General features: G+C 39.0%; 1 protein-coding gene across 3 annotated transcripts in view; it reads right to left on the bottom strand.

The window, feature by feature from the left end:
* The window catches only part of Bbs4 (Bardet-Biedl syndrome 4), a 28,498-nt gene that overhangs the window by 9,143 nt on the left and 4,287 nt on the right, over nucleotides 1-15,068 (bottom strand). For all 3 annotated transcript variants that reach the window (XM_041679635.1, XM_041679633.1, XM_041679634.1), the window contains exons 5-8: nucleotides 14,162-14,273; nucleotides 9,015-9,087; nucleotides 4,809-4,862; nucleotides 2,774-2,901 (exon numbers count right to left, since the gene is read on the bottom strand). In XM_041679635.1, coding sequence (XP_041535569.1) covers nucleotides 2,774-2,901; nucleotides 4,809-4,862; nucleotides 9,015-9,087; nucleotides 14,162-14,273 — 367 coding nt within the window. The remainder of the gene's footprint in view (nucleotides 1-2,773; nucleotides 2,902-4,808; nucleotides 4,863-9,014; nucleotides 9,088-14,161; nucleotides 14,274-15,068) is intronic.

Below are 15,068 nucleotides of genomic sequence, written 5' to 3'. Positions count from 1 at the left end.
ACTCTTCTGACTCCATCAGTACCTATCCCTTACCTAAGAACAGTCTTCTCCAAAGCTTCAGGTCTTGAACCTACCTTCTCAAATACTCAACTTTCTAGTTTTGTCCTCTGGAAAGCCAAATGACTCAAATCTTTTGAGTGGTCACTGTCACTACCCTCACTGGGGTTCACGTACACTAACTCAAAATGCTACCTTGTATAGGATAAGGGTCAGGAACAGGCCTACTTTCCAGCATTACAGGAGCCTCTGACTTGTTCTATGGCTCCTTCCAACCTGACCACATAAGCCTGACATTTTGATGATAGAAATTGCTATAGCGCTGGGCAGTGGTGGTGCACGCCTTTAATCCCAGCACTCAGGAGGCAGAGGCAGAGGCAGAGGCAGATGGATTTCTGAGTTCAAGTCAGCCTGCTCTAGAGAAGGAGTTTCAGGATAGCTAGGGCTACACAGAGGAACCCTGTCTCAAAAAAAAAAAAATTACTGTAGCTTACCAAACACAAGAGATTTTTCTGTCACAAAATGTGGTTAAATAAAATGCAGAATTGGTGAACCTAAAGAAGCTAAGTAAGAAGGTGAACCCAAGGAAAAACATATAGTTATCCTCTTGGCTATGGGAAGTAGACAAAATTGCCAGGGAGAAAATGGGGATCTTGGTGGGGTGGGATGGGAGTAAGGGGAGATGGGGAGAGAAAAGGGAGAAGGGGAGGATGGGGGGAACTTGAGGAAAAAGGATGACTGGGATAAAGGAAGGTTGGATAGGGGAGCACGGAGGCACAATTCTTAGTTAAGGGAGCCACCTTAGGGTTGGCAAGAGACTTGAACCTAGAGTGGCTCCCAGGAACCCAAGGCGATGTCCCCAGTTAGTTCCTTGGGCAGCTGAGGATAAGGAACCTGAAATGACCCTATCCTATAGCAATACTGACGAATATCTTGCATATCACCATAGAACCTTCATCTGGTGATGGATGGAAATAGAGACAGAGACCCACACTGGAGCACTGGACTGAGCTCCCAAGGTCCCAATGAGGAGCAGAAGGAGGGAGAACATGAGCAAAGAAGTTGGGACCACGAGGGGTGCACCCACCCACGGAGACAGTGGGGCTGATCTAATGGGAACTCACCAAGGCCAGCTGGACTGTGACTGAAAAAGCATGGGATAAAACCGGACTCTCTGAACATGGCGAACAATGAGGGCTGATGAGAAGCCAAGGACAATGGCACGGGGTTTTGATCCTACTTAATGTGCTGGCTTTGTGGGAGCCTAGCCAGTTTGGATGTTCCCCTTCCTAGATATGGACGGAGGGGGTAGGACCTTGGACTTTCCACAGGGCAGGGAACCCTGACTGCTCTTTGGACTGGAGAGGGAGGGACAGAGGAGTAGGGAGAGAAGGGTGGGAGGAGGGGGAGAAGGGTGGGAGGAGGAGGAGGGAAATGGGAGGCTGGGAGGAGGGGGAAACTTGTTTTTTTCCTTTTCTCAATAAAAAAAAAATAAATAAATAAATAGATAGATAAATAAATAAAATGCAGAAAACAGCACCATGATTAATATAGCCAGGAAGTTCATCCTGTGGGCGACAAAGCTAAAAAGTGTCCAGTACATTGCACCAGTTCCAGGAGTTACACATAGTCTATTCTGTGATCAAACAAGACACCTGAGCATTTGACTACAGCTGTCCTATTTAAAAGAACCAAGTCAGTTGCAAAGGCAGGTGGATCCCTGTAAGTTCCAGGCCATCCTCGTCTACATAGCAAATTCAAGGCAGTCAGAGCTACATACTGAGATCCCATCTCAAAATAAATAAACAAAACAAGGTAATAACACACAGAAAACACAAGATTCATGTGTCCCCAGAGAGGGAACTTGGGACAGTGGCATGAGAAATTCAGTTATCCTTTATCAAAAGGTTAGACTACCCAATGATACGTTTTAAAAAAACAGCAACAACAAAACCCATGATATTGGGACTGGAATGCAGCGAATGCAGCTCAGTTTTAGCACGTGTTTGATTAAGCACGGGAAAATTTCTATCCTCAGCATAAAAACCAGAATATCAGTAACACAAAATATACTGGTCTTAGACTAAGAAAGCCAGATGTCTATTACTGCGCTAAGAGATTTCTGTTCCTGATATGATCTCTAGGAACACAGGATCTGCTACAAAGTATTAAACTAGACAATCACACTGCCAGCTGACCCCAAATTCTTGTTGAGTGCATACCAGCCCACTTCCCCTGCAGCTGTGTGTTCCTACCTAATTTCAAAAAGTGTACAATTTTAGGGTTATTTAAAACTAGAGATGCTTACTCCATATTTAGCTTCCAGTATCATCTTCCTTCAATATGGCCTGGAACACATGTTATAATTAGTTACTCAGTTTTAAACATGCAAGTGGAAAAAAAAACAAACACCTAAGGAACCTAAATCCCAAGTTGGCCTGTAAAGCAGCCAGCCTCAAGTAGACACTGTTACAGAAGAAAGAAACCATCTATTCTCCTAAGAGTTTACGTATCTGTTCCATTGCTTTTCTCATTGCTTCCAGTAGATGTGCCCAACCTGTGCCCCTGGGCTGCATGCATTCCATAATAGCTATGAATGTGTCCCAACAAAAATAGCAGACTTACAGAAAACTAAGATTTTTTTTTTCGTGTGTGTATGATTTTTTGTTATGCAACTGTGCAGTTCTTGAGGGTGAACTTTGTAGGTGATAATTTCGTGTTGCAATGTTAAAAGGGAAGACATTCTGGTTAGAATCTAAGAGAAAGAGACACTTACTCCACTGCTTTCTTGTAGATCTCAATGGCTTTGTCCAAGTCTCCCTCCAGTAAGTGGATCTTCCCCAGCATTATGTAAGTCAGATCATGCTTGTTAAGCTGGAGGGCACTGTGCAACTGGTCTTGTGCCTAATTAAAGGTTAATGGAGTAAATAGAACCAAGTCAATACCATTGGAGGACAGTGGTTTTCTGTGGTGAACGTGAAGGCAGGCCTTTTGTGTTCTTATGTGGGAATACCTTGTCTCAGAAAATAGCTTTTGCCACCTAAACCCAAGCATAGCCTAGCTGGTCTTGCTGAGTTCATACAAGATAATCAAGTTTTTGAATGTTTTCTGATTGACATTTACACCTATGACTTCAACTTCATAACCCCAAAGGGACATCATAGTGCAATATAGAATACCACAGCAAATTCGATTCCACCTACACTCCTGACTACCTGCACAACATTCTCCAGCTAGGCCTTGTTTTCCTCGATAAATATGAAAACAAATGAATACAAAACTTGTTTTTATTTATTCATTCAACAAGTACTCATTGAGTGTCTGCTGGTCTAGATGCCTGCTATACCAGAGTTAGCAAGAAAATAATGCTGGAGAGATGGCTCAGAGGTTAAGAGCACTGGCCACTGACTGCTCTTCCAGAGGTCCTGAGTTCAATTCCCAGCAACCACATGGTGGCTCATACCCATCTGTAATGAGATCTGGTGCCCAGAACACTGTATACATAATAAATAAATAAATCTTTAAAAAAAAAAAAAGAAAAGAATGCTATGGCTGTGCCTGCCTTTTGGAGGCCCTGGGTTCAATCTCCAACACCACACAACAAAGAACAAACATAAAATAACTTTTTGCTTGGAGAAGCCTACATCTTAGTAGGCTGTATAAAACTTTTGTTCATTCACTGATTAATGAGGGCTTCTATAAATGCCAGGTGTTGTGTTTTTTTAGCCTATTAGGCTTTATAATAAATCTAAATATAACTCTCCATCTTAGTATAGATCCCTCTCCCCTGACTTAGTTATACTATGAACAGGAATGTACCTGATAAAAATACTCTCAGGAGAGAAAATTTAATCAGCTGTACAAAACTATAGATTCATCAAGAAAACTTATGTATCCCACTGAATATATATTTTATTATGTCTTACAAAAAATAATTCTTACACTCTAATTGCTAATAATGCAGATATCTTTTTCATATCCCTGAAAGATAGACTAAGTTTTACTGTGATCTTGCAAAGCCTTGTTAAGTGGGTATTAATAAGAGTCAGTCTTGGTGGCAGTAAAAAAAAAAGGAGAACAAAGCCTCATTCACCAGGTCACGAAGCAAACTACCTAATCACCATCACTACCCTTCAGAACTCTCAAAAATTCATCTGTTCCTCAGTTAAGACATGCATATAGGGCTGAAGAGATGGCTCACCAGTTAAGAACATTGCCTGATCTTTCAGGTGACCTGAGTTTAAGTCCCAACATCCAATTGATGGCTCAGAACCACATGTTAACTACAGTTCCAAAGGATCTGAAGTTCTAGGCTCCAAAGGAACCAGCACAACATAATACACAGACATACATTCAGGCAAAACAACCATAGACATAATAAAATAAAAAAAAATTCAGTTTTAATTAAAGAAAAAAACAGGTATCTATTCCCTAATTTGAGAACCAAGGTCAACTTAACATGCTTTGTCTTATGTCAAAGTCTTAGAGCACAGATTTGTTCAGAGCAAAATATAAATTCATATCAGAAAAAAATCTTATCATAAATCAAAATTTAAACCACTCTAAATTCATTTCATTGACCTTAAAAGAAAAAAATCAAGTCCAGGCAGATACATAAAATAAAAATAAATCATAAAAAAGTAGGAAAAATGAGTAATGACAAGTATTAACATGACAGTAACTATAAAAGGCAATTTTTACTCCTCAAGTAAAACTTAATTCTACTGCAGACACAATGGACAGTGGCTCTTCTGTGACAAATGAACCACAGTGTATTCCAGTCAACCACCAACACCATTTTTATGAATTACCTTGTTGAACTCCTTTAGGTAAGTATAGCACACTCCCAGGTTATGGCAGATCTCCTGCACAAAAAAAAGGAAGGTAGTTAGGTGTTAGGCTATAGTTAGCAGTAGAGCACAGCAGTCTAAAGACTGTAGTTGAGGGTATTTGTGTTCATTAATACACATGATTCTACCAAAAAAAAATTTCCTAAATGTATTTTTTAATTAAAATTGTAAAATGTATGGTTGGAGTGATGGCTCAGCAATTAGGAGCACTGGTTGTTCTTGCAGAGGACCTGAGTTTGAGTTCCAACACCCACATAGCAGCTCCAGTTCCAGGGAGTTACATGCCCTCTTCTGGCATCCAAGAACCAGGCATATATGTGGTGCACAGACATACATGAAACAAAAAACACCCAGACACAAGTAATTTTTCAAAAATTTATAAGATGCAAAAGAGCAGATAGAATCTTCCCAGATCTATGGCTGATCTGATGAACCCTATAACATAGGTCCTTTGTAAATTACACTTTATCAGAATACAGACTTCCTATGGCTCTTCTACACCACAACTAAAACTATAGAGTTATGTAACTGTAAGTGTAAAAAAGATGCAATACTGTCTAGAGACATATAATAACTATATACTAAATAGTCCTTTACAAAAAAGTCTGCCAAACTCTGACCTGCAGAAAAGATGAATCAAAAATCCACAGTGACTACCCTGGCTGCTGACAGTTTCTATTTCTAGTTCACTCTAAGACTGATCTGTCTTCTGACCTAAGTGTTGTGAAATCTCTGGAATTCCTTTGTAATAAATCTGACTTTAGCAGCTTTAGAAAAGAAACCAGGAGTATGAAAAGTGTTCCTGGAAGGCAGCAAGGACCCAGGGCCCTATAAGTGGTAGGGATGCAACCCTGTCTCAGGAACACAGACCACAGGGCTCACAGACAACTAGTTTAATATGTTCCACATCTCCTAGAACAACGAAACAGTCAGTGGTAGATAACCTATTATACAGTAGACTTGATGCCAGATGTTTTCCTATATATTGCTTTAATTTTCCAAGAAATCTACAATATCAATATAGTTTTTTTAGTTTTATAGGAAATGGAAGCTCAGAGAAGTTAGTTTTCCTAACACAGAAGGTGACAGCGTTAGGATTTTTTTTCCTTCTTTCTTTAGTTTGTAAACAGCAACACCGCGCTCATGAGCCTGACAACCATCCAATCCTTATTCTATCTACTATTATTTTATAACCAAGTACCAAATAGTGTAACACTTCACTCACAAGTATTTCAGTATGTTTCTCAAATGAAAAGGTCTTTTTTTTCTTATTTTCTTTTTTTCAAGATAGGGATGACATGGTCTTAAAAAAAAAAAAAAAAAACTTCAGGGCTGAAGAGATGGTTCAACAGTTAAAAGCACTGGCAACTCTTCCACAGACCTGGGTTCAGTTCCCAGTACCCACATGATTGCTCACAGCTATATATAACCTCACTTAGAGGAGATCCAGTGTCCTCTTCTGACCTTGCAAACACTTCCCACATTGCACACAGACATACATGCAGCCAAAGCACCTACACACAAAAGGAAAATAAGTAAATTTTTTAAAAAGTTGTTTTAGGGGGCTGGAGAGATGGCTCAGAGGTTAAGAGCATTGCCTGCTCTTCCAAAGGTCCTGAGTTCAATTCCCGGCAACCACATGGTGGCTCACAACCATCTGTAATGAGATCTGGTGCCCTCTTCTGGCCTGCAGGAATACACGCAGACAGAATATTGTATAAATAATATTTTTTTTAAAAAGTTGTTTTAAACCTACCTGAAAAACAAAAACAGAGCCAGTATGTCTCATAAAGGTCTCACATTTTTAAATTATTTCTCTTAAACCACAATTGAAATAATGCCTACATTACCAATGACTGTGCCTTCAAGTCAAGCCTGTCTCCAAAACTTGTACATATTCCATTTCTTCATGCTATAGAAGTACATGAACAGACAAGAGAAACACCACCTTTCTAGTCATTAATGCTCTGCACACTAATTGACCCCTAACCTTGTGAATCACTGCTGTGGATGATATTGGAGAAGATAGCATCAATATTCCTCAAACAACTAATAGCATAGGAAATGTGGAAAGAAAAGCAGAATCCTATCTCTTCGAGAAAAGGACAGCAGTATCCAGGGACATCCTGCCGAGGCAGTAGACACTGCAGAAAGATCTCAGATATAGTTAGCAATGATACACTGCAGGCTGCAATCTACTTCTGTTCTTCCACTACCTCGCTATGTGCCTTTGCCATTCCACTCCATCTCTAAAGCCTCAGATTTCTCTCTTGACATTAGTGGAAATTCTCCCTACTTAACAGTTGATTCTGAAGTTAAGACAATTGCATGCAAGAGTATTATCTCCTTGTTAGAACCGGATTGTGGAATATCATGATGAGTACAAGAAAGTAGAGCTAAAAGATTTCCTATAGACATTTATCATATCAGGTATCACATAGATGGTGTCTGGCTGTTTGCTGTCCCAGGTGAGCTCTTTCAGCTCCACAGAGCAGCAGATGGGCTTCATCTTCCCAGCACTCCTGACTCATCTTCCACCTTTTTTTTCTGCTCTTCCTGAACTGCATCTTCAACTCACTGCCAAAGGACTATCTCAGCCAGTTTCATAGTTTCAGTCACTAACTTTATGTTCCTGACTCTAAAATGTTCACATATAACCTAAAACATCATTTATATCCAACTATACACTGGACATACAATAACAGAAAACGAGAGGTACGTTAAAAGCCATAGGAAGTGACAATTAGTGTACAGACAGAGCTGACACACTCTTGTTTTCCTTTTCTAGAGAGTCTCCCATTTACTAATAGGGAGTCCTAAACCAGTTGAGTTCCAGTTCAAAAGGTATGTTCTAGCCTTCCTTTCAGAAGCTGTGGCTGAAGCACAGGCTCTATCAGGGCTTGCTCTTTCTAGCTTCTTTGAGCTCCTTATCTGAGAATTAATACTTCTGAGCTGCAACAGTCATCAGTTAACTAACTATGAGTAAGTCTCAGCCCTGAAATTCTAGGACTACCAAATAAAGTCAAAACCAGTGACATGGGTTTTCATAGGGGAGAAAAACCTTAATTTGTAAAGAGAATGTGTAGTCTGATTTTGTGCTGTAATTACATATAATCCCAAATTTATATAAACAGATGATGGAAATAAAGGGATAGGGAAAGTGGCTATGGTCAAGCTATGAAAATATCACAGTAAACCGGGCGGTGGTGGTGCACGCCTTTAATCCCAGCACTTGGGAGGCAGAGGCAGGCGGATCTCTGTGAGTTCGAGACCAGCCTGGTCTACAAGAGCAAGTTCCAGGACAGGCTCCAAAACCACAGAGAAACCCTGTCTCGAAAAACCAAAAAAAAAAAAAAAAAAAAAAAGAAAGAAACTATCACAGTAAAACCCATTGTTTTGTACAATTAATATATACTAATAAGAAAAGGAAGACAGGGCTGGAGAGATGGCTCGATGGCTCAGAGGTTAAGAGCATTGCCTGCTCTTCCAAAGGTCCTGAGTTCAGTTCCCAGAAACCACATGGTGGCTCACAACCATCTGTAATGGGGTCTAGTGCCCTCCTCTGGCCTGCAGGCATACACACAGACAGAATATTATATACATAATAAATAAGTAAATAAATAAATTTAAAAAAAAAAAGAAAAGGAAGACAGTGTAAGGAAAGTACTCAAAGAGCCACTTAAAGTTGCCATGACCCAAAGAAAGGCAAAAGAAATAGCTGACTGATTGCCAAGCAGATAAGGGAAATTATGAAATGTGCGATGAGACATCTATTGCTGATGCTTTCAAATTCCAAAGGTGAAGCAACTCAACTCCTGAAGTTCTTGGAAATCAGATGGATAATCATAGCAAGAATCAGAGCAGTGAAAAACTATCCGCAATACTAACAGCTGGAAACTATACAACAATGCCTGCAGAGTTATGTCAAAATGTCATGCTAAAAACAGAATCAATAAGACAATTTGATCATCTAAGAATTCTAGACAAGGGCCAAGTACTATGGAGGCAGAAGGAAGGCAGATCTCTCTGAGTTTGAGGCCAGCTTGCTCTACATAATGAATCTGGGGCCAACCAGGGCTACACACATAATCGGACCCTGTCTCCAAAGAAAAAGCTACTTGATAAATGGAACCATTAATATGCTAAGAAAGAAATGATGTTTCTTACCCAATCTTTCTGATTAAGTTTAGCTGCTTCATTATATACTTCAATGGCGGCTTTATGTTTTCCCAGGAGAAATCTGTAAAAATACATTTTCTAAAATTATTCAAATTTCATTATTTTTGGTTTGTTTTGAGGCAGGTTCTCATGTAACTCAGGCTAGCCTCCAGTTCACTGTGTAACCAAGGATGGCCTTAAACATCTGATCCTCATGTTTCCACTTTCAAGTACTAGGATTACAGGTGTGTACTGCCATACCCAGATAACCTAAACTCCCCTAAGATTAACTCTACAAGTTCACACTTTACACATATTCCATTGAGCTAAAACTTGCTAAATTTGAGCTGGTTGTGTGGGAAAAGCAAGGGACAGTGCCATGTCCCAAGAGCAGACCCTTCAGAGATAAGGCTTGCATTGGCAGTTGTTCTAAAGCTTAGTCTCACACACCAATGTTGGTGCCACTCTTCTGGAACTACTTCCTGTAGCATGAATAATAAAAACCCAGATAGTGGGGTTCAACCTGATTATCAGAAAAACAAAGGAGTCAGCCACTGGCTCTTACCTCTACCTCAGACCAAAAATGGGCAAGATTCTGTCTCCACGAATCCTGATGATTAAACAGCCCACACTCCACACTGAGTTCCCGTCGCTTCCCCCTTATATTTCTCTCTCTTCTCAGACTTATCACTCCTGTCTTCACCTTGCTAGTGCTAGGAATAAAGGTGTGTGAGCCCAAGTGCTAGGATCACCTTCATGTGAGCTCTGTTTCTCTTTTAGATACATTAAATCTTGTATGATGGCCTTGAACTAACAGAGATCTGTCTGCCTCTGTCTCCAGAGCCCTGGGATTAAAGGTGTATACCACTACTCCCTGGTCTGTATGGCTGACTAGTATGGCTGCTTTGCCCTCTGATCTTCAGGCAAGTTTTATTTATTAAAACACAAATAATATACCATTATATTTTCCCTTTTTCTCTAAAAAAAAGGCTATAACTAATATATGAAAACTATATACAATAAATACAATAACTATAGGCAATAATTACAATATATACAAGTAATAAATACATCAACAATGTCTAGTCCATTTATATTTGGCAAATAAAAGAGAAAATACTCTATATTTATGCTATCTTGGTGAGTCCAAAGACTTGTACCTAATTTACTAGCATAGCTTCCTTTCTGTGTCTGGTAAACAAAGAAAACTATATCTAATCTTCAACTCCTTCAGAGACACAAGAAGGAAATAATACTAACTGAGTAAGCAGAAAGTTCAAGCAAGCGATTTCCAAAAAATATGAGAAATAACAGGAACAGCTGGCTGCCTGGACAGTCATCTAAAGTTCCTCTGCAATGTTGGGACATCCATCTTCAGCCTACAGGCCCAGCACTTCCAACAGACTTCTCTTTGAAGCAGGATATTCTGAAGGGCTATCTCTCTTTGTCTTAACAATGTTTGGCAATCACTTTCTTTTGTGCCCTGCTTATCCAATTAGGACAGCATACTGTCAGCAGCTGAGGCAAGGGCACTTTCTTGTCCAGTGGCTTACTTTTGCCACAAAGAAAATAAACTCCATGTGGAATTTCTTCGCTGCCTATCATTTTCTCTGAAGTAGATCCATGCTGCCAGCAGATATGTTTCATTGTCATAAAAAAGAATCTATGTTATTAAAACATCTTAAGTGCCATATTCTGTAGATCTCTGAAGTGTCTTAAGATGACCTGTCTATCTAAAATATATCTTTGTTTGACCTTGAAAACATATCTAATATGACTACAACTTGATTATAATAGGTGATTAACTACTAACCTGTATGTTCTTATTATCCTAAACAGTTGGTAATAATAATTTTCAAGGACTAGAAATTTACATTACATTGTTAAATGAGTTGTATAGGTACAATAAATACCTTGAACAACAGTAGAAATGTATGTACAGTATGTTCTAAAAAAATTAATCTCAAATTTGTATCAGTAAAAAATTCATATACAATATGCAAAAGTCCAATCCAATGTAAAATATTTAAAACTAGTAGTTGCTTCTTAAAAGTAGACTTAGTAATCTAACCTTTTATCTTATCATATCTATATCCTCCAGATAATCATAGATTAAAGGAAGTAAACAAAATAAGCCATGTAAAAGTGGAAAATTCACAGAGTCTAGATTATGTGTATTATTGTGTTTTCTTTAAATTTTTTGACTGTGAAGGAGCTAAGTACAGAGAGACTTTTCATTGTATGTGCTGCTAAGATAAACCAGCATGTATATTATAAAAGTATTATTACTTCAAAATTTGGGTCTAAGGATATGATGCTTTGGAAAAGAGATTCTTCTTTTGTTTTCTCAGAGGATGAGACCCTGTGGATTGCTTCTATACCAATATGGTATGATACACCATGCCTTCCTGAAAGATTGCCATAAACACCCTTAGAAAATTACTTCACTCAGCTGGTATCTGAGATGAACCTAGCACATAGGATACACCATGAAAGAGCCAGGCAGTGGTGGCACATGCCTTTAATCCCAGCACTCGGGAAGCAGAGACAGGCAGACGCCATAATTCTCCTGCCGAAGATGGATGCTGGTTAGACTCATGCTGGTAAGCCAGTCAAGTGGCAATACAAATTAATGGAAATGGGTTAGATCAAGGTGTGAGAGTTGGCCAAGAATAGGCTAGATATAATGGGCCAGGCAGGAATTTAATTAATACAATTTCTGTGTGGTTATTTCGGGGGTTAAGCTAGCCAGGTGGTGGGACATAGCCCACTCCTCCTTACTACATCTTCCCTTTTTTCTTTTCAGAGTAGATTTGATAATCTACCTTTTATCGTATCATATGTATCCCCTTTTTTTTCTTTTCGTATGAGTATTGTATTATTAAATTTACTTCCTGCTGTCTGGGGTGACTGTAGATCCTGAAGAGAAAAATTTAGGATACTTGTCAAGTCCTGGGAGAGGCAGCTCTATCATTTGTTGTCCGTTCTCTGTGTAATGGGAAAGTGCAGGGCTGGTCTCAAGTCCTGGCTAGAGTAGTCTGTGAGGCTGGATCTTCTCAGCCAGCCACCTCAAAATTGTTCTGAATAGTTTGTAGTCCAAAGCCAATCTTTAGATAGTGTTTTTCAACTCAGTGATGTTATCATAGTCCTGGAGGAATTGTTGTTGTGGGGCCCCATCCTCCTTTTGGAAACTTCAAAGGTCACTTGCTGTTAGGCTCATGGTTCATTGAAGAAAACTGATAGGGACTCAAACCCAAAATCATGTACAGGAAGGTAGATAAAACCTTTTTTCTAGAATTAGTTAGTACTCTATATGATCATTAATATCATGACAAAAAGTTTAATATATATATTTATATGTTAAATATATATGTGTATATATATATATATAAATCTTACAAAACTTATACCTTAAGAAAAGCTGATAGTCAATATAAAACCAAAAGATTATGAGATTAGTGGCAATAAAATAGTTCTTAAATTTTTGTTTTTCTTCTGTCCCTTATCAGGTGGCTCTTCTGACATGAGACAGAGATTTTGAATTTTACTTTAACAAGCGTGCTTGGGTTTAGAGAAGGAGAGAGCCACACTCCAACTCCAAAGACAGGTTTAATCTTTAATTGGACTGGGACTACCAAAAGACCATTTGCATTATATGTCTGTAGAGAACAGCAGAAACAAACATTTGGGAAGATTTAAGAAATGTTATCCTATTTGAAATGTGATACACCAATAGGCCAATTTACTCTTTTTCTTGGGATATTTTTTCTGGGTGATTTGTCCATTTTCTTCAGATGGCCCATCTGTTCAGTGGTCTTTTGATTTTTTAGTTGCATACCTTTATTCTCCTAAAAAGACAGAAACAAAACCCTTCCCCAATCCTAACTTTGAAGAGATTGTCTTTTGGCAAGTTATAGCTGATCAAATATTGGATGTGTGTTATGAATATGATATGATTCCTATTCCTGATTGTATCTTGTAACAGAATAAATAATGAAGTCAATTCTGTATCATGTGGTATAAATTCAGTGGTTTCAACATGCAAAACAACTCTTTCTGCATATTGCAAATTAGTACCAATGTTGAGAGGTTCTTTAAAATCCCTTAGTACCATGAGAAGAGTATATATTTCTGACTTTTTGACAGAATCATAAGGGTTTTGAACTACTTTACTTAAATTTTCTGATTTGTAACCTGCCTTTCCTGATTTATTTGCATCACTATAGAATATAGGGGTTCCAGTTATTGGTGTGTCCCATACAATGCAAGGAAGGATCCAGTCAGTTCTCTTTATAAGTTGAATGGCTGCTTTGCTCTCTGATCTTTAGGCAAGTTTCATTTATTAAAACACAAATAATATACCACTATAACTTCCTATACATTCTATAAAAATAAACAAAAAAAAAGTCAAATGATTTGCCATTAAGCACAAGCTGCCATTATTTATCAACATCATCCAATAAGGGCAAGTCTTTCCCTCCTGGATCAAAATTTCTTTCCTTGATCATGAGTTTGAAGGAAAAAAATGATTTCTATGTAAAAACTATGCAAGTCTGAATGGCAATGTAGGGAGGAACATGGAGGTGGCACTGCATAGAACACTGGACTACTCTGAAAGTTTATGAAGACTTCAGAAGTGTTTCCATTTAGGAATTTGCAGGTCATTCACTCAAAATACCACAAGCTTATTATATGTCAAATACTCCACTAATTATCAAAACAGGCTATAAGTTGCTTATATGACTACAGAAGAGTTATGGTATAACACACTATGACAAACAGTGTTTTCATCCAACAAAAAGACTAATTAAGTTCCTTAATATTAGCTGACTTCCAGATTAATCCATGGTCTCCAAAATGAAGCCCATTCTACTATTTAGTATTCACTGGCCTCCCACCTCTCAGGCATCTGGCTGCCAGCAACAGGTTCTCCCTAGAATGCATTTCAGGAGAAAGCCTTTTTATTTTTCTAATTTTTTTTTTCCAGACAGGGTTTCTCTGTTCTGGAACTCACTCTGTAGACCAGGCTGGCCTCAAACTCACAGAGATCCACCTGCCTCTGTCTTCTCAGTGCTGGGATAAAAGGCATGCGCCACCACTGCCTAGCCCAGGAGAAAGCATTTTATGTGGTCCTCTGTGGTTGCTCCAATACTCACAAAGATCTGGCCACCTGTTTGAGATTATCAGCACACTGAGGGCTGAGAACAGCACACGTCTGAAAGAGTTCTAGGGATTCTTGGATATTTCCTTCCAGGCGGAAAATCAGTGCTGCCAAGCAAAAGAAAATACAGAAAATAAACCACATTCTTGGATGAAGAGGATGGCATCAGAATAACTGGAGCAGGAGGAAAGATTCCACATCAGAGAAAGGGTTGAATAACTTTGAATAACTTATCACCAAATGAGCAGAAGCGAGCAAAGTGTCAGTAAGGTAACCCTGTAATGAGCTAACTTCCACCTGCCCTTGCTCCCAGCATCTTACCCAGATAACTGATCTTTTTGCAAATCACAGAAATTCTTCATAATATTTTGGCTGGGTGGTTGGTGGTGGCACACGCCTTTAATCCCAGCAATTGGGAGGCAGAGGCAAGCAGATCTCTGAGTTTGAGGCCAGTCTGGTCTCCAGAGTGAGGTCCAGGACAGCCAGGACTGTTACATAGAGAAACTTTGTCTCAGAAAACCAAAATAATAATAATAATAATACTTTGAAGGGCTGGCGGTGGCTCAATTTGTTAAGTGTATTTGTTACTCTTGCAGAAGACTAGAGTTCAGTTCAATTCCCAGTATCCACATGGTGGCTCACAATCATCTGTAATTCCAGTTCCAGGAGACCCAATGCTCTCTACTGGCCTCTACAGGCATCAGGCATGAACATGTAGGCAGACATACATGTAGGCAAAACAGTCAAACATGTCAAACAATAATTTTAACATATATTTAAAAATAAAAAACATTTGGGCTGGAGAGATGGGTCAGGATAATAGCACTGGCTGTTCTTCCAGAGGTCTTGAGTTCAATTCTCAGCAATCACATGGTGGCTCACAACCATTTCTAATGAGATCT

Source organism: Microtus oregoni, unplaced genomic scaffold (genome assembly GCF_018167655.1).
Source record: "Microtus oregoni isolate MIOR12 unplaced genomic scaffold, Mior012 000032F_ref0000030, whole genome shotgun sequence".
NCBI classification, from domain to species: Eukaryota; Metazoa; Chordata; class Mammalia; order Rodentia; family Cricetidae; genus Microtus; species Microtus oregoni.
Note: the sequence above shows the minus strand (reverse complement) of the source record. Positions and strands in the feature narration are given on the sequence as shown.